The following is a 26,493-nucleotide window of genomic DNA, read 5'->3' as shown; positions in this document are numbered from 1 at the left end:
AGACTAGAGTGCCTAGAAGCAGACCCCCAAAAGTTGGGGATTACTCCGTAACAACATGCATGGTCAAGCATTAATGTACCAAATATGTCTGCTCAAAATGCCAAGGAACATATTTCAAGGGCTGCGGTGCTCTACACTAAATACACTGCTCCTTTCTAAAACATGACCCACAAACCACAGGTTGCAAGATAAAAAGGTCCATCTTGAATCCTGACTGCAAAAGGTTACCAAAAGAAACTGATTACTATAATTAAAGTATTTGTACACAGAACTTTACGATTTACAAATCACTTACACATACACTGTTTTATCTGACACATATTTTACCTTACTTGATAGTCAGTGTGCCTCACCGATAAATACAACAAAAATATCATTCGTTATTTTATAGAGGTAGAATCTGAAGCTTGGAGAAATTATCTGTGAGTAATTTGTCTACAAAGCCTGAATTTTCCTGAAGATTATCAACTTATTTGGTTCAAAGACATGGATCCCCAAAAAAGCAGTCTACAGCGTCTTAAGGTTTAATATATGTCCCTATGCATCTAAGAAGTATTTAAAACACTTAAAAACGATGTAACCTTGTGAGAAACACTGAATAGTCAACTACACAAAAAAAACAAAATACGATATTTAAGCCTGTCAGTTTGTACAAACAATACACTATTTTCTAATAATCCAAAGGAGCTTTTGCCTAAGAATTATACTGCAATATTCTCAGGAGCTATGGGCTGCCTTCAGCTGAAAATATCAATTCCTTTGGGTATTTCAGCAGCTAAGTTCCTTATGCAATCAACATATTCCCTGTACACATGAAATTCTGCTTACACGAACCATGTTGTATCAAGACTTCAAAGTCCTCCAAGTCCTTTGTCCAAAAAACTTTTTACTGAAGCCCCCATCATGTTCTAGACACTCTTTTGAGTATAAGAATATATTAAGAAAAAAAATTGTGTTATGACACTTCCAAGTGAATTACACCTGGTTCTGCATGAATACATGCAGAGGCACTGAACCCAGCCTGGTGAATCCAGTTAGAATATCCTCAGACCCAAATCTACTAACACCAGCACTTGTCAAGCACATGGATATATTAAACTGCTGATTGAGCCCAAGCAAGGAACTCCAAATTCTTAAATATGGCTGGAGAATTGACTATGAAGGGACAGAAAGGCAAACAGTCTCACTGAAGAAAAGGTAAATGAAATAATTATAGAGGCCCCTACATGCCATCCTAACATTTTTTTCAGCACCTGCTTTGTACCAAGTATCCTAAAATGTTTTTTTGCATTTACTTTTCACAGCAACCCACTGAGCTAAAAATAATTACCTTGCAACTCACGGAGGAGGCAAGGAGAGGTGAAATCGCTTGTCAATCTTACTGAGGTTGTGGCAAAGACAAATTAGGAACCCAGTTCAGATTAAATCCTAAAAGTGAGCTCATAAACTCTGCACTCTGCTGCCTCTCTTAACAAAAGCTGCTAGGGGGAGCCATTGAAAGGTTTTTAAACTAAGGAGTGAAGTGATCAGATTCACTCCAGAAAGACTATGTGGAAGTTGGACACAGAGGGTGAGTCCACAAGCAGAAAGAGAAAGCTGCAATGTCTATAGTAAGATAGGTGAGAACGATGACAGCACGAACTGTGGCAGTGAGGATGAGAGAGACAGATTCAAGAGTTTTTCAGAAGAGAAAATTACAATGTAAAGGGTTAGTTTTAGAAATAACACCTGGATTGCAGAACTAATCGGACATGACATCATCTACCAGGAACAGAGAAGCAACAGGTTTTGTTTGTTCAATAAATATCTACAGTGTCTCCCAAATGCAAAAGACTTTCCTAGGCCAAATGTCAAGTCCAAAATTAAGGTCCTGCTTGTTGGAAAATATTGAGAGTAAATGACAAAGTGTTAAAAAATATATCAGTTATACTGAAAATTAGTTGTTACTATTAACATTCTGGCCTAGAGTCTAATGAAAACGTTTTGTGCTACCATTTTAAAAAATTACCATGTGCGGAAAACAAATCAACAGAGGAAAAGCATCCCACAATTTTAAATGCGTTATTACATCTGAGTCTGACAGATCTTCAGTCTCTTACACAACACACACACACACCACCTTGTAATCTGTTTTACTTATCCATGTCCCTTTAAAAAAAAAAAAAAAAGTATTGATTTTACTACCCAAACTATAGTACATATTCAGGGGTTTTTCATCCCACTATCACCACTGTGACTTCCCAAGAACTTAGTTCATAACCTTCTATGTAATTTTCTATAAAATATGACATACTTCACATCAGCTTATTTCAGTAAGAATTCCTAGATTTTTAGCCACACCTTTCATCCAAAGATGCTTTCTGCAAATCCTAAGGCACAGCAGTCCTGTGCAGATGTGGCAAGTTACTACAATTCCCATTTTACTACATAGTTAGGAAATTGGCCCAGGGGAAGCAGAGTAACTTGGAAATAATCACAAAGCCAGATGCCAAAAATAACAACTTTTAGTCAATCCATGAGAAAATACTGCCCCTAGTTGAAATAACATGAGATTTCGTATTAGGAGGAAGCAAAATATAAAATAATGTTTTAAAGCCAAGTCCTAGGTTCCTAAAATACATCTTTTAAAATGACCGAATACCACAATTAAGATTTGCAAGAACTTTCAAAGACCAATTTCCCCCTAATACTTTGTCCATCAAGAGTGGCAAAGATTATTTAATGAATTATAGCTGTCAAGAGTGGCTTCCTCCTCTCCCCAAATTATTTTTTATCTTAGCCACTTAAGATACTGATAAAAATCTGCTGGTATAGAACAACAGGTAAGTTTTAAACTTATTTAAAAACCGTATGTTAGAATAGTTGTGAAAATACTCTGAGTGAGTCTCTCATACTTTTTCCTGAAAATATACTCTACAGACCCATCTGCAATTTGCATGCACAATAAATTTAAAGCTTTAATAGTCAATAATCTGAATGAAAGTTTCCCAATCACAACTCATGCTATATGTTTCTAAATATGCTGCTGTTTGATGTAATTTAATAAAAGTGCTGTTTTATTTGGTCACAAAATAAAGGTCTTACACAATTTAAAAACAAAAAACACAACTTGATCTTTTAAAGTTGCTTTTATGATGTTCTCATTCTTATCTGCACAAGTCAGAGCAAAATACCTTCCATTAATACACTTCATACTTTGCTTACAGTCAGAAACAACAGTGTGTGCTCAAGATTTTACCTTCCAAAGAATGAGTTCGCACTAGGAACAAATAAGGAAGACGAAATGATTGTTGGTGTTATGCACTCATGGAACCCAGACTGCAAATTTTCACACAAGCCTCTAGTATCAATTATGAAAGGTGATTTTCAATTAATTAAAATTAAACTAATTCAAACTAATTCTAATCATGGCCTTAAAAAAAAATGCTTTCCACAGCACCAATATTCCTCACACTTGTATATCCTCTACTAGTAGCACTTCTCCTGGTTTATAAATGAAAAGACTCCAAATGACTTTATAGATAACATATCTTCTAAAGTAATGATCAACTAGTAGGTTGGGGGGGGGAGGGGGGTCAGTGTCCAGAACTGTATATTCAGTCTAGTAACAATGCAAAATCTAATACCTATTATTTCAGCACCAGAATATTTAGGCAACATTTAAGTACACCAGACCACCTTCCCCCAACTCCCACAGAAAACTCCAAGCTTTTAATATTTCCATAACAGTAAGCACTCTGAACAAATTAAAGCTCTTTTAACACTAGAAGCCCTTTTACCTTAAAGATTATCACTTAAATGTCTTTTAACTGCATTTGATGAATGCATTCCACAAGATTCTACAAGCAGTATTCATCAACCCAAACAGCACTCTTAAGCGCTTTCCTCATTTCAACTTCAAAGATGAGGCAGAAGGGCTGTCATAAATCTAGAGGCAAAAGCATATAACTGTAAACTATCTAAAAACTAAGAAAAGGTAAAACAGTTGTATCAAATTCCCAAGCAGCAAAATTCCCTTTTTCCCCGCAAAGTAGGAGTTTCTGGTAAAATAACTGAACTCTAAATCTAGAATCTTGAAAATGCTGAAATTCTCCACCCCAGCATTCACAAGTTTTTCAACACCAAAATGCACTCAACTGCTACGCACACACCAAATGAATATCCAACATGAAAACTGAAAGTATTCTCACACGTCAACAGAAAAATACACCTTGCGCCTCTACAACACCCTCAGCTAATCCAGACGCAAAGCTACAACAGCCGCCCTTGGCCTAGGCCGTCAGAAACCTAGCGGCGCGGATGGGGGGCGGGGGGCGGGGGGGCGGCAATAATCAAGAGACCAAGGTCTTTTTCCAGTGCTACTTTTTCCAAGCAAAACAACCAGGAGCCCAAAGAGACCGCGAAGAAAACTGCAGACACTGTAATCCCGAGAGAAAGGGATGGTAGGGAGGTGTGAACACAATCCCGAGAGAAAAGGGTGCCGGAGAGGAGGAGCGCCGAGGAAGAAACTAAGTATCCCCACGCAGCTTTGAGACCCACAAAAACAACAACAAACCGTAGGGTCTGTCTTCTCGTAGAAACACCAGATGGAGTCCCCGGGGCTGAGACAGTCCAGCGGACAAACACCGTGGGTAGTGGATAAATCAACCGACGATGGGAGGTGAAGGGGGTGCCAAGCAAATAAGCCACTGGATGGGGGAGACAAAGCCTCCGGGGGTAATCACGGACCAAGCAGAAAGGTGAGAGGAAAACGCTCGAAAGAAAGCAACCAAAATTGAAAGAAATCTAGTGCCTGGGCTGAGGCAGGTCACTCAGCTACCGAATAGAGAGGGGGACAACAAAGGGGTCCGGGAGAAAGGCCAGCTGAGGGGAGGAGAGGAGAAAGGATGCGGGGCGCGACGGGTCGGACAAAGCGCCCAGGGCGGCGAAACAAAGGGCCGGGGGCAGAGAGTAGCGGGGGGCAGCGGGTAAAGACAAAGCGCACGGGACTGGGGGCACCGGCCCGGCGAGACCGCGGCGACGGCCCCGAGGAACAAAGCTGCGCTGGGCTGGGAGGGAGGGCCGGCGATCGGCGGCGCGGAAGGCGCGCGGCGGGCACGGCGCCCGCGGGCCCCGCGCTCCCGGCCGCACTCACACCCGCACCCGCCGGCCTCGCCGCCGCCGCCGCCCGCCCTCACGCGCCGGAGCCCGAGCCACGGCGGCGCAGAGCGGGCAGCGCACGACCACACGCCGCCGCCGCCGCGCCCGGCGCACGCGACACCGCCCCCGCGGCTCCCGGACGCCAAGCGTGCCGCGGCCCTCGAACCCGCCGCCCGCCGCGGGCTGCTGGACGCCCGCAACTTTCCCGGTTCCCTGCGCTCGGATTCCCCAAGACTTACCCTGTCACAACAGGCGCCATCTTCCACAAACTCTCGCCAAAACTCCAACCCTCGCGAGATTCCCCCGACGCCTTCCCTGGTCCCTCTCCCCCGCCCCTTCCCTTTTTCCTCACTCCTCGATTCCACCCAGCCCCCGCGCTCCTTTTCCCCTCGCAGCAGCCGCAAAGAGCCAGACGCCTCGCACCGCCAACAGCTTAGGGGATCCAGCTCGCTGCCTTCCCTGGAAACCTACCCAAGCGATGGAGCATGCGCAGGCGGCTCCTCCGCAGGCGAACCCTCCATCTGGTCCATTGGGAGCGCTCCGGTTATCCGGGTTTTGGGACGCGCCCTGAGGGACGTACGTGGAGACTGAGGAAAACCGGAGGGGATTACGAGGGGACGGGGAATGGAGGGGTCAGGAGGCGGAGCCCAGGGTAGAGAGGAGGGGTCCTGGGAAAATCTGCCGCGTTTCACAGGCCCAGATGAAACACCTCCTCAAATGGGTGTTTTCCAAGTGGCTTCCCGCTCCCTTTAGTTCCCAGCCCTTTTCATTCATTCACACGTTCATTGGACGCCTTCTTTATGGTAATGTCAGCGTTAGGTACTGGAGCTACAAAGATGCCTGGAGTTCGGAGGAGTAACAAACCAGGAACTTAGTTCATTCGACCCCCTGGGTAGCCACCAGAGCTCTGTAAATGAAAAACTTTTTTGAGGTTGAACTCTATTGCCTTAGCTTTCTTCTCCTTGGGTGTGAAATAAGGTCAGGCCAAGGCCTCTGGCAAAGTCACCACTACTGTGTCCACCTTGCATACAGACGCCGAAGCGCTGCGAAGCTTTCTCCAGAGGTGAAAAGTGTACTGTAATTGAAAGCCACCACTGCCCCAGCCAGCACATAACTCAGAGGTTCTGCCTGGGCAGGGAGCTATCTGTCGCATAAACCTCCCCAGGACCTCATCGCAGACCCAAGACGTCTGTGAACCCGGGTGGTATAATGGGGACAGACTCTGACAAGGTCCTCCCAAGGGCCTGGCACAGTGGAGGACGCAGCTCGCTGCCCGAAGTGTATCTCAGGCGACCTAAACCGGGAAGCCCCCGAGCAAATTTGGCCCGTCTGGGCATACAAGAAAGGTGCAGGACTCGAACCCTACCCGTCCTCCCAACCTGCAGCACCCCTTTCTTCCCCCCTCCCCGCTTTGCCCTTTCAATTCCTAGAGATTCCCAGATCCAGCACTGCCTCCCGCAGGGAGCCCCAAAACCCGGAGAACTGGAATCCACAGCCCGAAACCTGCTGAAGGCGCTGCAGGATTGGCGCGGCACGCGCGAGCGGCACTGCGCATGTGTCCAATGCGGGCAGCCCGGTCTCACGCTACACCTCCTTCCCACCGCCTTCCACTACTCGATTCAGACACAACACGGGCCGTGGGAAATTTCCTAAACCTCGCGAGAACGCGCCCACTGTTGTCTATGCTTTTGCCCCAAATCTCGCGGGGCCCAGGCGGGACAGGTGTTTGTCTAGTGCAGCTCCCGGCGCCGTTCGTGCCGCGCGTGCCCGGGCGGCAGGCGGGGTGGGAAGGAGCGGCTCGCCGAGGAGGCGGGGCTGGGGGGCGCGTGGCGGGGAGCGCAGGGCGGAGGGCGGCTGGGAGGGGCCCGACGTCTCGCACACACACGCCGCGTGACGCTTTGTGGAAGGAAAGTGGGGGTGGTGGAGGGGCGGATTCTAAAAGAAGGGGAAACCTGGAGATTAGAAACTCCTCCTGGTGCGGATGGTAAGAGGTCAGACTCGAGGGCAGGAGGAGCCCTAGGCCGCTCCCCGGGGAGGTTTCCTGTCGCCCTCCACGCGCCTGGTACTTTCCTAAAATGTGTTTGACGCCGCGCCCCCGGCCTCCGGGAGCTGACACCCCCAGTGTCGCGTTTGAGTCATGCCTCTGAGTCACCCAGTCTGGCCACCACTTTGCTTGCTTTTGGATTCCCTTAGCTACTCTCTACTAGCAGTTGGTTGTTTTCTTTCTGAGGTACCCGCTGGTCTTGCTTGTTAGCTAGGGAAAAGTGCTGCTCTCTGTGCTCTGACGTTGTACACTTGTATAGAATTCGCCTCCCATTCAAGGACACCTTTAAAAATTTTCTTCCCCCAAATCTGTTTCAGGCTTCCCTGCTGGCTCAGACGGTAAATAATCAGCCTGCGATGCAGGAGACCCCCGTTGGATCCCTGAGTCGGAAAATTCCCCTGGAGAAGGGAATAGCTACCCACTACAGAGTTCTTGCCTGGACAATCTCTTGGACAGAGGAGCCTGGAGGGCTGCAGTCCATGAGGTCGCAGACTCTAAACTCTTTTTAGCCTTTTGAAGTAATCCCTGTGTATTAGTTTCTGTTCCTTTTTTTTTCTTTTCTCCACTTATATGACTTACTGGTTTTGCTTTCCTTCACCTTTTTATGTGTTTGTTGAAATATTCATTTCGATTTTTGGATATCGTTTTACCAGGTGCTTTAGTCACAACTCTTTTAAGTGCATTCCTTCCTTTTGGATTATTTGTCCAGTGAATTCCTGTTTAGATTCTTCAATCAGGCACTTTTGAGATTGTCTTCGTGTGGGTCCTGTACCAGTCTAAACTGGCATTATCTCGGAACTGGTGTCTTAATGACATCATAGACCCACAAATGAAAAATTAAATTGAGTTTTTGAATTTGGGAAAACAGTGACTCCTCTCATACAGAGTTCATATTCTGCTAGTTATACCATAGACAAGAAATCAAGTTTTTGAATTGTTTTCAAGGTTATTAGTTGTGTGTGTGCATGCACATTTGCCTATTCCTTTCATTAAGTAGTTCACAAAGGGAAAGAGAAAATTTAAGAATCTTAAATGCAGTATCTCAGTGCAAAGCTAATTTGGATTAGGCTTGCTTCAAGAGAACAGTGCCCATGGGCACACATTCCTTCAAAGGAATCAAGCCTTTTTCCAAAGGAATCAAGCCTTTTTCCCAAGAACACATTACAGTCATGGTCTGGTCTGGGCTATTCATCTGATCTGGAACCATTGCCATCTAAGAGCCCTAGCCACAGAAAGCCATGGTAACCATGGTAACTCAAATTACAACTCCCATTCACCCTAATACATGCTTTACCTGTATTCTTTCCTTGTCCTAGTAAATGATATTCCATCCTTCCATTTAAGCCAAGAACCCTGGAGTCATTCTCACTTTCTTTCTTTTTTACATCCAACATTCAACCTAACAAAATCTTGCTAGCTCCACCTTCAGAATAGACTCACAGTCCAAACACATCCACACCTCTATGGCAACCGGCCCAGTCTAACCCATCTCATCTCTCACCTGTTGTCAAGGAAGTCTAATAACTAGTTCTGCCTTCATCCATTTTGCCTTTTCTCAGTCTGTTCTCAGTAGACAATTCAGTGTAACTCTCTAGAACTCTCCAATGGCTTTCCTACTTTCCTATGAGGCCTACTGCCCAAACCCCATACCTCGACCTCGTCTCTTCCCCTTGCTCATTGAGCCCCAACCAGCATCCTTCCTTGTGTTCCTAGGATGCACCAGGCACACCCTTAACTCCTGTCTTTGCTCTTTTCCCTAGATGCCTTATAGATCCTTCCTTTACTGCTTTCAGGTCTTTGCTTAAATGTCACCTGCTCAGAGAGCCCTTCCATGACCACCCTTCACAAAAGTAACTCTTGTTACTCCCTGTTCCCTCTCTCTTTATTTTTCCCATGATCCTATTGTAAACTAACATACCATACATCAGATCTGTGTATTGTGTCTATTATCTGCCTACCTCCCCCCATTACAATCTTAATGTGAACAGGGACTTTAGTCTATTTTGTTTATTGTTCATACCTCAGCCATCAGAACAATGCCTGCTGCAGGATAGATGCTCAGTAAGTATTTGTAGAATGAATAGGATGTCTTCCACTTCTAGAACAGATTAGAAATTATTCTAAAGACTCACTAAGCCTTCCAGACTTTAAAAGAATATCGAGGCTAGACCAGTAGCAAATACCCCAGTGCCATCTTGCCTGGGGAAGGCCTATAGAGCAAACACCTGTGTTAACTTTTTGCAAAAAACAATTCTTACTCTTGAGTTAGGCCAGTAGTTGTGCCTACACTTCCGTAAAGTGTTTCCTTTACTCTCCATTTTAGCTTCCCTCATAGCTCAGTCAGTAAAGAATCTGCCTGCAATGCAGGAGACCTGGGTTTAATTCCTGGGTCAGGAAGATTTCCTGGAGAAGGAAATGGCAACCCACTTCAGTATTCTTGCCTGGAGAATCCCACGGATAGAGGAACCTAGCAGGCTACAGTCCGTGGGGTTGAAAGAGTCGGACACAACTTAGCGACTAAACCACCACCACCACCACCAGGAAAGAAAACACTATTGGCAGGATATAAATACGCATTCTCATCTGTTGCTAGTGGAGTGAAAATGGGTATGCCGTGCTAAGTCACTTCAGTCACGTCCGACTCTGTGTGACCCTATGAACTGTAGCCCATCAGGCTCCTCTGTCCATGGGATTCTCCAGGCAAGAATACTAGAGTGGATTGCCATTCCCTTCTCCAGAGGATCTTCCCACCCAGGGATCAAACAGACATGTCTTCTGTCTAACTTGTGTTGGCAGGCGGGTTCTTTACCACTAGCACCACCTGGGAATCATAATCTTTATGAAAACCATTTTGATAAAACTTATCTCTACCTATTAATCCTACAACTCTGTTTCTAGAAATCTGTCTTATGAATATATTCACATTTGTGAAATTACCTGTACATATAGTATAGCATTGGTCTTCCCTTGTGGCTCAGCTTGTAAAGAATCCGCCTGCAATGTGGGAGACCTGGGTTCGATCCCTGGGTTGAGAAGATCCCCTGGAGAAGGGAAAGGCTACCTACTCCAGTATTCTGGCCTGGAGAATTCCATGGACTCGTCCATGGGGTCGAAAACAGTCGGACACAACTGAGTGAATTTCACTTTCACTTTCATAGTGTAGCATTAGTGATGGTAGAGAATACCTTAACAATCTAAATGTCGATCAAGAGGTGTCTTATTTATTTAAAAATATATATGTATATTCATAGAATCAAATAGTATTCATTTGTTAATAAGCAGAGGGTGCTTTTATGTACTTACATGGAAGGATCACAAAGTTTAAAAAAACAAGGTGCAAAATAATTATAGGTAAATAATACTTATTTGCCTATATGTATCTAAAAGGATTCTGGAAGGATACACGAGAAACTAATAATGACTGCTTCGCTGTAAGGAACTCAACTGTTGGAGGATATAGCTGAAGAGGTGGCTTATCTTGGATCCTTTGAATTTTGTAGAAGCACACATATATTTTTTTTCAAAATATAAAACATTTTTAAAGGGAGGAATGAAAGGGAATAAATGTGCAAGAAGAAAAAAATGATCAAAGTGTTTTCTTTTTCCCACCTGCTAGAAAATTATTTTCTAAAAGATGTGATGTATATGATAATAATACCACCTCAGTAGAATTAAGAACTGCAGAACTGTCAGGACTTAATCCCAGTCATCTGGTAGCATTGAGTCCATTCAAGCAGCAAGTTCAGAGTCCCTACTGCTCCATGTCAGATATCATCTTTCATGGTTTACAAAGATGGGTAGTACAGAGACTTCAGGGGACCCCCCAGGTAATAGAGTACACAGACCAGTTGCAGGGTAATTTTAGGGTGGAGGCATGAGTTTAATCGCATTGGGGTACAGAGGAAGAAGCACCTAACTCTTGCCTGATGGGCCCAGGGAAACCTTGCAGAGATGACTTTTGAGCTAAATCTTAGTGGAGTGGGAGTTCAGAAGACAGTAAGAGGAGGAAGCATAAGAAGCACAGGAAACAGCATGTTCAGGCTCTGAGGTGTGAAAGAGCATCTTGTATTCAGGGGAACTCCAGGTGCTGCATGTAGAAGCGGGGGTAGACAACCTAGGCAGGGTAACTAGAAGGACCTGGTAAAAAGGTGGTCCTCACAAGTTGGTGGGTTCCACTCCCTAAGACTCTGAATGAGTAAATCTGTGCTAGAGCCCAGGAATAGGCATTTCTAAGAAGACTGGTCAGGGATTCTGGTGCAAATTGTCCATGAATCAAGCTTTGAGAATCTTTGTTGTAGGAGTTAGATGTAACCTTTCTTCAGGAGTTTCACAGTAAAGGGAGCAATGACATATAGTTTCTTGGTTAAAAACAATAAATGAAATATTTAAATATTAATAAGTTTGGGGGCTTCAGTATATATCCCCCTGGAGGAGGGCATGGCAACCCACTCCAGTGTTCTTGCCTGGAGAATCCCCATGTACAGAGGAACCTGGTGGGCTGCAGTCCGTGGGGTCAACTGAGCAACTAAGCACTGCATAGCACAGTACCAGTATATATCCAGTAGAGGCGTGAAGCAAATAGTGGCAATGAGATGAGCACATTTGTGAAAGGATCGTGTTTTGCTCTGGTGGTTTAAACATAGCAGATGTTTCAACATTGCTTTCATTCTAAGGTTAAGTTACACCAACTCATATTAATGAGACACACCAGAACACTGAAAATTTTACTAGGCAGCCCCATGATGGAGAATACTGGTTCTACCCCCACATTGCATGGGTTCCAACTGTAGAACCTGAGACAAGCTATTTAACCTAGCAATACCTCAGTTTCCTTGCCCGTAAAATAAAGAATAGCAACTAATTCATAGGGTTGTCATGAGGATTCAAAGTGTTAGTTCTGTTGAAAGCACATAGAAAGATACCTGTAACATAGTTGCTATAGTAGTGTTCATTTTTATCACTGTTATTTTTTATTTAATAAATACATAAAATGCCTTCATCTCATGAAAATTGTTGTGAAGCATATCAAATTGTCTTTAATGCTTCAATAATCAATGTTAATATAGCCAAACATAGAGATGATTTTATCCAGATTGATGTTAATTCATTTAACATACCCATTCAGAAATGGCAATGTCATCATTATTATTTAATTTCTAAAAGATTCACATGTTCAAAAAGGTTAAGAAACCTGCTGTAAATGGCCAACAAGAGCCTCTGAGGATGTAAAGCAGGGCTTGATGTGATCAGATTGTGGAGAGGCTGTGTGCCTAAGAAAATCTTCCTAATAACTCTTATTAGAAATTGAAAGCCTTTTGCTTCACAGAAGTCTCAACTCATGATTTTCATTCATCCTGATGCCTCCCTTTTTAATGAAAGTATCCCTTTCATTTTCTACTGCGTCCTAGTTAAGGTTAATAAAATGTATATGAGATTGAAAAAGTTTATTTTCCTTAAAGACTATGTAAGTCTATAAGGAAAATGAACTCTAATTCTAGAATTAAAAGAAATAAAGAGATCACTGAAAGTAAGTCACAGAACAGGCTTCAGGAAGGTGAACTTGAGAAACAAAAATAAATATTTACCCTTTGCTTTCCAATTGTGTTTGATTTTATACAGGATTCTTTGGCCCTGAGAATTTTATTTCCTTTTTCTTTCTTTTTAGGTCCAAGTAAAGCAAAGCTTGAGGAGCGCATGACAACCACTCCAGTATTCTTGCCTGGTGGAGAATCCCATGGACAAGGAGCCTGGCAGGCTACAGTCCAAAGGGTCACGAAGAGTCCCAGACATGACTAAAGTGACTTAGCATGCTTTCACACAAACAAGCTTAACATATGCAGCACTTCAGGAAGGCGAAAGAAGAAAAATGATAAACCATTTACTCTAATGATGTGAAATGCAAATGGAATCAAACATACCTTTGGTAAGAAGAATGTGTACAGGTCATATAATTTCTTTTTCTTTTTATAATATAAACAAGATAAAGCACGTTAACACTACCTATACAGGGACTTCCCTGGTGGTCCGCTGGCTAAGCCTCCACGCTCCAATACAGGTTTGATCCCTGGTCAGGAAACTAGATGCCACATGCCGCAACTAAAGATCCCGCATGCCACAACTAAGACCTCGCACAGTCAAGTAAGTAAATACTTTAAAAAAGAAAAGAAGAAAGAAAAAAAAACTACACAAAAAGTAACACCACTATATGATTTGTAAAATTCTAGTTGTGAAAGTTGCTTAGTCCTGTCCAACTCTTTGCAACTCCATTGGCCACCTGATGCAAACAAAGAACTGACTCACTGGAAAAGACCCTGATGCTGGGAAAGATTGAAGGAGGGAGGAGAAGGGGCTGACAGAGAACGAGATGGTTGGATGGCATCACTGACTCAATGGACATGAGTTTGAGTAAACTCCGGGAGTTGGTGATGGACAGGGAAGCCTGGTGTGCTGCAGTCTATGGGGTCGCAAAGAGTCAGACACAACTGAGTGACTGAACTGAACTGAACTGAGTTGTGAAAAGTGAAAGTCAAAGTCGCTCAGTCATGTCCGACTCTGTGACCCCGTGGACTTTACAGTCCATGGAATTCTCCAGGTCAGAATACTGGAGTGGGTAGCCTTTCTCCAGGGCATCTTCCCAACCCAGGGATCCATTCCAGATGGATTCCTTACCAGCTGAGCCACAGTTGCTGCTGCTGCTGCTGCTGCCAAGTCGCTTCAGTTGTGTCCGACTCTGTGCGACCCCATAGACGGTAGCCCACCGGGCTCCCCCATCCCTGGGATTCTCCAGGCAAGGATACTGGAGTGGGTTGCCATTTCCAAGAATGTATTTGAGTTTTGATTTTCTAAATGTTCTGCTTTGTTATATATCTTATATTGTGGTTTTTGATTCCATGTTGAATCAATGTTGAACAGTCATAATCAGCAAAACAGCTGGGGTAGAAAGGAAAAAAGCTTTGGACTAACTCCATCATTGAGTCCTACCTCCACCACTAGCCAGCTAGCTAACTTTGGGCAAGCTAACCTTTCCTTATGTGCAAATGGGGGAATGTAAAACCTATGGCTCACAACTATTTTGAAAATTATTTGAGATATTACATGAAATAACTGGGAACGTAGTAAGTACTCAGTAAATGCTGTTTCTTTAGGAAATTCTACCACCCATGACTGCTCAATTTTCTTTTATATTAGATGGACTAAGACTCTCTGCCTTAGAGATTTGTTGTACAAATCAAATCAGGTAATTATATAGATAATTAAATGGCAAGAATTATCTTTAAATAAGTTTATTGTATTTATTTGGGTTGGCACATTTATTTGTAAAAATTTGAGTATGGTTTTATAGCAAATCAATAGGGCAGAAAAAGACCCCTACATTTTCTCCCCTGGCCTGAGTTACTATTAACCTGGGGCATAAATGACCTTTAAAAGTTTTTCAAAGAAAGCCTACTCAAAGGGTTTACTCTTTGTATCTGTGTTGTTTTGTGTCAGAGATAGTGTAATGATAAGTATCAACTTGCAGATATGACCTTTGTGGCTAGCACCCTTGTCCAAAATAGACTACGGACCAAGATCAACTTTGGAAACAGTCTATTAAACAACCACTGACAAATAGTGAAAGATACCAATCAATTACCATCTCCTGAAATACCTAGCTCTGTCAAAGACAATGGAGAATCCCCGTGAACATCATAATGAGAGTTGTACGTTGTCACTTTAAAAATTGCCATTATGTCAGTATGTTGATATTTTTTATTTTAATTAAAAAAATTTAATTGTCATTATGTCAACAAATGAGAATTAAAGAAGAAACCTTGTGAAATGACTGCAGGAAAAAAAATAAGAATTTTTAAGTAAGCTATCAATAAATATTGAGTACAAATTTAATTCAGTGCAATAGGAGAAATAGAAAAGTTTCATCTCAGTCTCATATTGATGTATTTAATTTCTGAACTGCATTAGAGAACTCTATGTAAAGGAATCCTTAACAACTCCTTGTCACATATTGGGGCTTCCGTGGAGGCTCAGACGGTACAGAATCTGGCTGCAGTGCAGGAGACCCAGGTTTGTCCCTGGGTTGAGAAGATCCCGTGGAGAAGGGAATGGTTACTCACTCCAGTATTCATGCCTGGAGAATTCTATGGAAAGAGGAGCCTGGGGGATTCCCATATTCCAACTGGTATTGTCCTACGTGTACTTTTTTCTCTCTTAAATGGTTATTTGACAAAATTCTACCCTGATTAGCATTCTGTGGAAGGTAAAATAAATTGTATCAAGGTGTTACTAATATAGTATCCCACTAGTGGAAAAAAACATTTCTCAAGATCTTAGCTGCAAATTGCCTCCCATCTAAGTACTTTGAGAAGATTTGGAAATTTATGCTTTTTTTTTTTTTTTTTCCTTTCTCCCAGCTTTCAAAACCCTTGGCTTAAATTCTACCCTCAGAATTACTTCTGACTTCAGTGAGAGTTATAAACTATCGTTTGGGAGGAACATTTGGCTCTTGCTTTTTCAAGTCTAAAGTTCTCCAGAAATGTTCTTATGAAATGTGAATCTGATTTTCATCATGCAGTTTTACCTACATAGCATCATATTTTCCTTCACCAGCAAACACTAAGTATTTTATTTTTAACTAGCAAGGCTATATCTTTATTTGCATGGTACTTTCCAAGTTTCCAAAATAGGAAACAAATCACAGAATCTAGGCCAAAGAAAAGGACTTAAGAACTGAAAGAAAACTTCTGAAAAACAGATTACATGCAGAAGTACTCAGTTTTATAAAACAGAGGATTTTTTAAAAGTCATATGCCAATCTAACATGCAGCAGAGCCGCTTTCTGTTTAAAGGGAAACTGTGATATGCAGTTTGTGAAATGTCAATAATATGATTAAGTCTACACCATCCCAAGCCTTCTGACAAACATTGTCTCAGTCAGTCCTCAGGACAAAGCCGCAGATAGGCTCTCTGAGCTTCACTTGCACAAGTTATACTTCTAGAAGTGGAATACATGCTTGAGAGGTTTGTTTGGGCTTTTTTGCTACAGAAATTTAAATTATTTTATTATTACAATCTGATAGAGAATATATTGTGTCATATACTCAGAGGAGAAGGGGATGACAGAGGATGAGATGGTTGGATGGCATCACCAACTCAATGGACATGAGTTTGAGTGAACTCTGGGAGTTGGTGATGGACAGGGAGGCCTGGCATGCTGCGATTCATGGGGTTGCAAAGAGTCGGACATGACTGAGCGACTGAACTGAACCGAATACTTAAGAGTATCAGATTATAATTTTAAAAGTTATTTATAAAAATATAAATTCTAAAGAATGCAAAAGATTTATTTTTAAAAAGCCAGTAATATTACATATATATGTGTGTGTCTGTGTGTAAATCAGTGATACGAACTAGTAACAGTGAGTGGCTAAGGATAGGTAGCTTAGACAGAGAGAAGACGTAATACTCTTGTGGATTTTTTTGCCATATTATTTTAAAAAATAATTCACCAAGGACCTCACAATAAAAGAAGCCTACATCCCCTAAACATAAACACATAAATGCTCAACTGAATTCCAGCAAACACTGAACAAAGTAGGAATAGAAGGGAGCTTCCTCAACCTGATAAAGGCATCTATGAAAAATCCAGAATCAATGTCATTTTTGAACATAAAAGATTTATATTTTCCCAAAGATTATATTTTCCCACTAACATGAGTAAGAAGACAAAGACTTCCATCAGGATCACTTGTATTCAACCTTGTACTGGAGATGCTACCCAAGCAATTTGGCAAGAAAATTAAATAAAGGGTATCCAGGTTGAAAAGAAGAATGAAAAATGTCTCTGTTTGCAAATGATAGGACTGTATATACAGAGAATTCTAAGGATTCCACTAAAAATGCATTAGAACTAATATATAAGTTTAGCAAGTTTGCAGGATACAAAGTCAGTATTCAAAAATCAGTTGCCTTTCTGGGACTTCTCTGGTAGTCCAGCAGCAAAGACTCTGTGTTCCCAATGCAGGGAGCCTGGGTCAGGCCCCTGGTCAGGGAACTAGATACCACATGCCAAGACCTGGCACAGCCAAATAAATAAAATATTTTAAAAATGATTGACAGACAGTAAAGAATATTAAAAAATCAATTGAGACAAAGATTCCATTAGCATTAAAAAGAGTAAAATACTTAGGAATAAATTTAACAGAAAGAAAGCTGTTCTTATACTCTGAAAACTATAAAATATTATAAAAAGATAATTTTAAAGATCTAAATAAGTAAATGGAAATCCATGTTCATGGATTGAATTTGATGTGTAGAATCAACAAAATCACTATCAAAATTCCAACTGTACAGTTTGCAGAAATGGACAAGTTGTTCCTAAAATTCATATGAAGATTTAAGGAACCCAGAATAGCCAAACCAATATTGGAAAAGAAAAACAGAGGTGGAGCAGTTATGCTTCCCCTTTTCAAAACTCACTACAAGACTGTAGTAGTCAAGGCTGTGTGGTGCATGTATAAGGTAGACATATAGTTCACTGGAGTAGAATTCAGAGTCTAGACATAAACCCTCACATGTGTGGTCAGTTGATTTCTATCAAGAGTATGAAGACAATTCAGTGGGGAAAACATAGCCTTCAACAAATGGTGCTGGGACAACTGGCTATCCATATGCAAAATAATGAACTTGGGTTCTGAACTTTACAACATATATTCCAATTACCTTAAAATGGATCATAGACATAAATGTAAAAACTAAAACCATAGAACTCTTAAAGGAAAGCATATATCTTCATGAACTTGGATTAGCAATGGTTTCTTAGATATGACACCAAAAAGCACAAGCACAACAACAGCAACAAAAATAAATTGTCCTTCATTAAAATTAAACTTTTGTACTTCAGAGCACACTCTCAAGAAAGTGAAAAAAACACCCCATAGAATGGGAGAGAATATTTGCAAAACATTCATCTGATAAGGACTAATATCTGAAATATATAAAGAATTCTTAAAACTGAGTAATAGGATAACCTATAATAGAAAAGAATACTAAAAAACAATGCATATATGTATGAAAACTGAGTCCGTTTGCTGTACAGCCGAGATTGGCACAACATTGTAAATCAACTGTACTTTTAAAAAATTGAATAATAAAAACAGAAATAACCCAATTTAAAAATGGGCAAAGGAGCTAAATAGATATTTCTTCAAATAAGACATGCAAATGGCCAGTAAGCACATGGAAAAATATTCAACATCATTAAGTATCAGAAAAATGCAGATCAAAACCACAATGAAATACGATTTCATGCCCATCAGGATGGCAACAATCAAGAAGACAGATAATGGTGTGTTGTCAAGGATATAGAAAAATTGAAACCCTTAGGCTTTGGTGGTAGGAATGTAAACTAAAGAAGGCATTTTGAAAAACAGTCTGACAGTTCCTCAAAAGGTTAAAGATAGAGTTACCATATGACCAGCGATTCTCCTAGGTATATACCAAAGAGAACTGAAAAACATGTCCAAACAAAAACTTGTCCATGTATGGTCAGGGCAGCATTATTTATAACAGGTAAAAAGTAGGAAAAAAAAACAAATGTCCATTAACTGATGAATGGATAAATAAAATTTCGTGTATCTATAAGATGGAACATTATTAGGCCATAAAAAGAAATGAAATACTGATACATGATGCAATGTGAATAAACCTTAAAAACATGCTATATGAAAGGAACAAGTCACAAAAGGCCCCATATCGTATGATTCTGTGTATGTCAACTATCTTGAATAGACAAAACTACAAAGATAGAAAGTAAATTAATGGTTGCCTCGGTCTAGAGAGTATAGGGTGGGGTGTGTTGTGAGTGACTGCTAAAGGTTATAGGACTTCTTTTGGAATGATGAAAATGTTCTAAACTTGATTGTGGTGATTGTTGCACAACTTTGGGAACAGACTAAAAACCATCCACTGAGCAACTGAACCGGACTGATTGAATGTACGTACGCTAGCATGAATTATATCCCAATAAAGCTGTTAACAAAAAAAGCAGAAAAAAAAACTAAAATTTAATTGTATTCAATTAGAGCCGGCTTCCCTTGTGGAAATTCCCTGGAGAATTCTATGGCCTGTGTGACTTTCACTTTCAATTAGATGCTTTAAAAGTCCATATGATCATAACCTTTACCTTATTCATGTGTGTGCTTAGTCGGTCAGTCGTGTCCGACTGTTTGTGACCCCATGGATTGCAGCCTGCCAGGCTCCTCTGTCCATGGGGATTCTCCAGGCAAGAATACTGGAGTAGGTTGCCACGCCCTGCTCCAGGGGATCTTCCTGACCCAGGGATCGAACCCAGGTCTCCCGCATTGCAGGATTCTTTACCATTTGAGCCACCAGGGAAGCCCAAGACAACTGGAGTGGGTAGCCTATCCCTTCTCCAGGGAAACTTCCTGACCCAGAAATCGAACTGGGGTTCTTCCGCATTGCAGGCAGAGTGAGCTATGTGGACAAATAACTAATAATCTCCATAGAATAGTCATCACTATGTCAGGTGATTGACCCTCTAGCTTCATAGTAGGTTTGAGATTATATTTGTGTCAAGGGTGATGGTCCTTAACATTGCATAAGTGAACTGACCTCGCTTTTTTGTTTGTTTTTGGTCTCATCTCATGGCATGTGAAACTTCCCCGACCTGGGATCCAACCAGAGCTCCCTGCAGTAGGAGCACAGAATCTTAACTATTGAACCACCAGAGAAGTCCTCAGTTGCCTCCTTATAGCCTCTACTCCACCAAATACCCTTCAAGGCCCTGATGACTCAATTGATCCTATTCTACTTTCATCTTATTGAATCTATTCCTCTGTTGTCCATTGATTCAAAAAGAAATATTTCCTGAACACCTCCTATGAGCCCAGCAGTCTTCTAAGCTCCCGTGAAGACTGGTTTGAGCAAGTAAGACAAGATCACTGCCCTCAGGGAACTTGAGTTCAAAGATGGAGACTTAGATAATAAAAGAGTAAACAAACTAATGGGACTTCCCAGGTGGCTGTCTGCCTTCAACGAGAGAGACTTTTGTTCGATCCCTGGGTCAGGAAGATCCCTGGGAGGAGGAAACGGTAAACCATTCCAGTATTTTTGCTGGGAAAACCCGGAGGAGCCTGGCGGGATATAGTACACAGGGTCACAAAGAATAGGACACGACTGAGCAACTGAGCACAAAACAAACAAATAAGGAGGACCATTTTAAACAATGATGAAAGCTAGGCTAAAAATTAAATAGGAGTGAAAAATGCTAAGAGGAAAGGGAAGTTGATTTTATTTAGATCAACTGCACTCTTAATGGTAAATTCCTTTCATTGTACTTAAACTGCTCGGAAGTACTTTAATTGTGTAATTCTCTTTAAAAGGTTTTCAAACAATACAAGTAGAGAGCAACAACCTTTACAGTTTTAAGTTCATTCTTTAGACTCTAGCAGGATGTGGATACTGAGGCCTTTCAAAAGTATAGACTTGGATATTTCTACCTTTCTTTGGTAAAGTTTACATAGAAAAAGGAAAGTGATGAGCATTCACATTCTGAATGCCTATTAAAAATGGACAAGTCTTCTTAACATCTATTCATGTTTATAATCCATCTCCCCACAGCCCCACCCAACCCTCCCACCCAGTGCTGGGAGTTAGATGTTTTTATCTGTATTTCACAGGTGAAGGAAGTGTTTTAACCAAGAACACCGAGGTCAGAAGTGGACAAACCAGTTTCCATGCCATCTTTTTGCCTCCAAGTCAAGAACCCTTTTGCTTATACCAGGTAACCTATAATTTCATGCCATTCCTGCTCTTCCAAAAACCTTGCTTCTTCATTAAGAGGTTTTCAGTAAAAAAAAAAAAAAAAAAAATACTGTGAAGGGAGTTGGTGTATGTTTAAGTTTGGCCTAAGTGTTTCAGCTTCATTAAAAAAAAAAATCACAATATGTAACTTCCCATTTCATTTCGCCTGTTAGGTCACATATTATGAGAGCTAATATTCAGAAATATCTGTTTGTAAGAGGAGTGATTACTACACTATTTTAAAAGCCCATCTTAACTGTCTTTTCTGAGAAGTGGCTTGCTGTTTACCAGGATAATGCAATTCCTGTTTGTATATTATAAAATTAGTAGAGTTTATATGAAGAAAATCTTTTTCTTTTGTTCTACCCCATGAAATGATGCCTTTTCATGATGATTAAAAGCAAGACAGCCTAAAATGCTATATTAGTTCACAAAAATTTCTCAGAATGATATATTAAAACTGAAACTGAAACTGTTATGGAGGTGGTAAAATCTACTCACATTCAATTACCTTTGGGCAAAAAAAAAAAAAAATAGATACCCTCAGTATCTGCAGTATCTGTACTATGTGTTAATAATGGTGATGACACTAGCATGAAACTCAGGGTGAATCCTCTAGATAAGGGTGCTCTTCTAAACAGAAGAGTTCCTTAGAAGAGTGGATAAATATGTATACCCTTACAGTTGACTAAGGTGTAAAATGAGACACACTCAAGATGTTATACTAAATTTTGCCTAGAACATAGGAATCATTTTGAAATGTGACTGGTTTTCAGCTTCTTAGCTGACTTTCCCTCCCCTGCCCTGTCCCTAAATAGTTTATTTTTTTGAGGAATACAATATTTATTTCACAGTCTTTTTCCTATTTTGGAGTTCTTTTCTTTCATTTTTTTGGCCCTGGAGGGAAATACGATGTTTCTTCAGGTCAGGTTGCATATTATGAGATAATAATACAGCTTTCTCTGTCTTATGCTTTACCCTAGGAGTCTAGATTTTAAATACCTCTAAAATGATTAGTCTTAATTCTACTTCAATAGATTTGACAGATTAACTTCTTTAATGGTTTTAATTTGTATTTCAGTAACTGCAGTGGTCTTCCTGTCTCTAAAATGTGAATTTTCCTGACTTGGTGACATTTTTTGGTGTTGACCTTTGTTGTTCTCCCCTTGATGCCCTCCCACCCTGCATCGGCCTCCACTGTTAATAATCACCTAACTAATGTGTTAAAGGAGAAGGAAATGGCAACCCACTCCAGTGTTCTTGCCTGGAGAATCCCAGGCCTCGTGGGCTGCCGTCTATGGGGTCGCACAGAGTCAGACATGACTGAAGCGACTTAGCAGCAATGTGTTAAAACAACAGGCTTGTCAGGCATACTGCTTCGAACTTTCTAGTTTTATATAAGAAGTTCCTTTTTAATACCTCTATTTATTCTTCATTCACTGTAAAGGGCTTCGTTTCTTTTGGAGGCACACAACTAGTCTGGAGTTCAGCTTTGTCCATCTCATATAAATCCCCTATAGGGTTAGTAAAACTGCAACCCATAATCCCTTCTTTAAAAAAGTGCAGTGATTATTTGTGCTTATGTTAGTTCCAAATATTACAATAGTTTCTGGATTTTTGCCACATTCCTCTCTAGATAGTCATTTGGGAGACTTTGTTTATAATATGTGTTTTGAATGAAATTTAAAAATTCCAGGACCACAGGATGCAAGACCCAGTTGTGGGTTAAACTTAATTTTTGCATTTTTTTCTGAGAGGCCTTACTTAGATTACAACAATAGCAAACATTGAATAGAAAATGAGAGAAGGTATGTTTTCTCCAGGGATTAGTGTTTAAAAGAATATAAGAGAAAGCACGGTATTTCCAAGGATTAGGGAATGTTTTCAAAGCGGCCTGTAGCATTCAGTTGGTGGTTTAGGTAAATTAAAACATTAAGCTGTTTCATGGATATCAGAAGAAATGTTTTCTTCAGTGATTGTGCTAATTGTGATTTTAAAATCACAAACAAAACCTTACATTTTAAATAGCACCCCTCCCCCCAAAAAGTAGTTAAATTCTTCAGGATTTTTTTTTTTTTTAACAATTTAAGGCAATGTTAAAAATATATAAGCTCCTCTGGGACTTTTTCCTTCTAATAAATTTTATTTTTTCCCCTCATAGTCTGCTTATTTTAGAAGCTGATGCTTATTAAAGAACCCTCAGATTTTTTGACCAAATGAATTGATTTTTTTTTTAATGTAAATTAAGGTTTTTTGTATCTGATTACAGCTTCATGCAGTTTTTTAACTTTACAAAGTCTACCCTTTGTAAAGTTAAAAAACTTCATAACCTGGTGTGTCTGACTGTTCTTTGCTGTTCTTTTGCCTGTTACCCCTTGGATAGCTCCTTTTATTTTCCCCCTTAGGTTTTTTTTTTTTTTTTTAACCTATTTTTAAACTTGTTATTTTGTATTGGACTATTAACAATGTGATAGTTTCAGGTGGACAGCAAAGGATGTATCTATTCTCCCCCAAACTCCCCTCCCATCTAGGTTGCCAAGTAACATTGAGCAGAGTTCCCTATTCTATACAGTAGGATCTTGCTGTCATCCATTTTAAATATAGCAGCATGTACATGTTGATCCCAAGCTCCCTACCTGTTTCTTCTCCCCATACGTCTCCCTGGCAACCATAGTTTGTTCTCTAAGTCTGTGAGTCTGTTTGTAAGTTTATTTGTATCATTTCTTTTTAGATTCTGCATATAGGGGATGTCATACAATGCTTCTCCTTCTCTAATTTATTTCACTCAGTATAACAGTCTTTAGGTCCACTGAATATATCCTTTTACTCTCCTTTGCTTATAAAACAGAAAACAGTACCCACAATAGGCAACACCTGTAAGTTAAGGCCAGCATTCTCTTTCCATCTTCTCAGTGTCTATACACTGATGGATTTCTCCTCAAGATGTTTCAGTTTACATTCTCTCTATAAATCAATCTCTCTCACACACACACACTCACACACACACACACACACACACACACCCGCCCCCAGTGATTTCTATGACATAACTTTTCTGGAATTCTATAAACACAGGATATGCAACACGGGTTAACCACTCGTCTAGGAAAGAAAATAAGCAGACAGTTGCCCACAGAACACATCTTACGTTTAGGCTTCAATGTATGCCAAGAAAGTGATCCAACGAAGTGATCGCTTTGAGTCCCTGACTGAATAACATCAGGACCTTGAAAGTTCTATTGCTATTTTAAATGGATGTTGCTTGTTAAAGGAATGCTAGAATGAATTGTAGCCTCTGTATTAAGTTCTTTAATTGTTGACCTTGACTTCAGAGAGGGTGTGGTGGGTGAAAGTAAAAGCCGCTCAGTCATGTCCGACTCTTTGCCACCCCATGGACTCGTCCATGGAATTCTCCAGGCCAGAATACTGGAGTGGGTAGCCTTTCCCTTCTCCAGGGGATCTTCCCAACCCAGGGATTGAACCAGGTCTCCCACATTGCAGGCAGATTCTTTACCAACTGAGCCACAAGGGTGTGGTATGGTGGGTAGCCAACTTTATATTAGGTACAAAGGAAAATGTTTCGCTTAAGAGAAAATAGACTATAAATATTAATGTCACTGGCTAAAGTAAAAGCTTTTGTCATTCATCAAGGTAAAGAATAAGATATTAACTGTTCATATTTGACAACTTCCTTACAACATTTATGAAACAGAGTGAAGAGCAAATGAGTAAGTAAATGCCCTAAGTATTGCCTTTTTCCCCTAAGCCACTAGGCTGATATTGAGTCTAGTGAATATTGCTCTAACACAGGGACAGCATCCACAACTTTATACCTAGCAGCTGCATTCAACAGCAAAATTTTAGATCCACTTCTACTCCCAGCTACCTAGTGCTTTAAAAAAAAAGAGCATTGTTAGAAGTGGGGTAGGTAGGAATGTGACTAATAGTCTTGTGTTCCTGTAATTATAGCAGAGATCACTGTGCAACATTTGCAACTTTTCTATTCTGCTGAAGCAATGACATTAGGAAGTGATGCTTCTACTGGTGATGACAGAAAACTGCCATTTCAAGGAGTCAAATTATTTCCTCTAAGCTCCACTTAAGACAGATTCAACAAAAGACTCTTCAGTGGAGGCAGAAAGAACACTTTCACTCCCCTGCACCCTGATGGACTCATAGGCTCATTAATTCAGGAGCTATCACAGCAGTTTAAAGTGCGAAGAACCTGTTTTCACAATTCCTGGTATCAAATAAGCATCACAACACTGAAGTGATTTACTGTGGCTCAGATAGTAAAGAATCCACCTGCAGTGCAGGTGACCTGGGTTCAATCCCTGGGTCAGGAAGATCCCCTGGAGGAGGGCATGGCAACCCACTCCAATATTCTTGCCTGGAGAATCCTCATGGCCAGAGGAGCCTAGCGGACTACAGTCCATGGGGTCCCAATGAGTTGAACATGACTGAGAGACCAAACACAACACATAAAATTATACAATTTCTAATTTTACCCCGGGGGTAATCTACAGCATCATGATCCGAATGTGAACTCAGCAGAAGGGCTCAGATTGTGGAGGCAGGGCATTCCTTAGGAGGCTTCTCTGCCTTCAGAGATCCTTAAATTAATAAATTTTTGGACAAGCAGGGGCCAAAGTGGTGAAGATTCAAAAAACCATGGCCATTTCTTTGAGCCCCAAATCAGCCCTCTGATTGATTCTTCAGTGCAGCAAGGCCAACAGAGAAGGAAGGGACCTCCAGCAATCTTGTGTTTTTCACAGGACTGATTCTGGGGATGGAAGGTAGTGGGGTATTGTAGGGTCAAGTGGGAATCATTCTGTCTTTTACCTCTCCGACTGCAATCAGCATTTTCCTCTCACTCCCATCTCGTCCGTGTTCTAGCCCTGCACTTCAGCACATCAGAGCCAGCTCTCTGCTTTCTAAAGACAACTAGCCAAGTAAAGCAATTCGTACTATGAACAGGAGAGAAGAATCATTCCTTTTCCCCACACACGTGCGCACAAGTGCCGCACACATGCACACATACACATACTCACACCCATTCTTCCTGGATAGCAGCCATACTTGTCTCACCCAACAAAGTTATTCTGCTGGAGGAAATGTAAGTCTAATGGAAAAGGAGAAAGATGACTGTGTCATTTTTCTATTTAAATATTTTCAATTATTTACATCACTTCATCTCCAAGCCCAAAGAAATGACTAGAAGGGATTGTTACCGAGTTCCAACTTGCTCTGCTCGCTGCATGACAGGCCAATGAATCCAAGAAATGAGGTGTGAAGGCAAGAAAGAGACTTCAATCAGGGAGCCGGCAGACTGAGAAAATGGCAGGCTAGCACCTCAAAATAACCATCTTATTGGGGGTCTGGATGCCAGATTCTTTTATAGACCAGAGAGAAAGAAGCAATGAGGAACTAAAGTCAAAAGACAGAGTAGAGAGGGAAACACAGTGGGGAAATAAAGTGAAAGGGTCTTCAGT

The 26,493-nt window shown here is 41.1% G+C and overlaps 1 protein-coding gene and 1 long non-coding RNA gene across 9 annotated transcripts in view; one reads left to right on the top strand and one right to left on the bottom strand.

The window, feature by feature from the left end:
- RBPJ (recombination signal binding protein for immunoglobulin kappa J region) overlaps positions 1-26,493 on the bottom strand; it is a 242,205-nt gene that overhangs the window by 109,613 nt on the left and 106,099 nt on the right. The window contains exon 1 of one of the 5 annotated variants that reach the window (XM_019962549.2): positions 5,611-5,716. The exons of 1 other annotated variant lie outside the window; for it this stretch is intronic. In XM_019962549.2, coding sequence (XP_019818108.1) covers positions 5,611-5,669 — 59 coding nt within the window. In that variant the 5' untranslated portion in view covers positions 5,670-5,716. Of the gene's footprint in view, positions 1-4,555; positions 4,686-5,378; positions 5,521-5,610; positions 5,717-26,493 lie in introns of those variants that run through there. 3 more of the 5 variants (XM_019962551.2, XM_070791247.1, XM_019962553.2) reach the window with 3 other exon arrangements.
- The window catches only part of LOC139183611 (uncharacterized), a 34,630-nt gene continuing 12,746 nt past the window's right edge, over positions 4,610-26,493 (top strand). Inside the window, exons 1-4 of one of the 4 annotated variants that reach the window (XR_011567139.1) lie at positions 4,610-4,739; positions 7,501-7,667; positions 12,849-13,321; positions 20,878-20,981. This is a non-coding gene — a long non-coding RNA (uncharacterized lncRNA). Of the gene's footprint in view, positions 4,740-6,984; positions 7,131-7,500; positions 7,668-12,848; positions 13,322-20,877; positions 20,982-26,493 lie in introns of those variants that run through there. The other 3 variants (XR_011567138.1, XR_011567136.1, XR_011567137.1) reach the window with 3 other exon arrangements.

The sequence above is a fragment of the Bos indicus genome, chromosome 6, assembly GCF_029378745.1.
Source record: "Bos indicus isolate NIAB-ARS_2022 breed Sahiwal x Tharparkar chromosome 6, NIAB-ARS_B.indTharparkar_mat_pri_1.0, whole genome shotgun sequence".
Taxonomy (NCBI): Eukaryota; Metazoa; Chordata; class Mammalia; order Artiodactyla; family Bovidae; genus Bos; species Bos indicus.
This window is presented reverse-complemented; position numbering and strand designations above follow the sequence as displayed.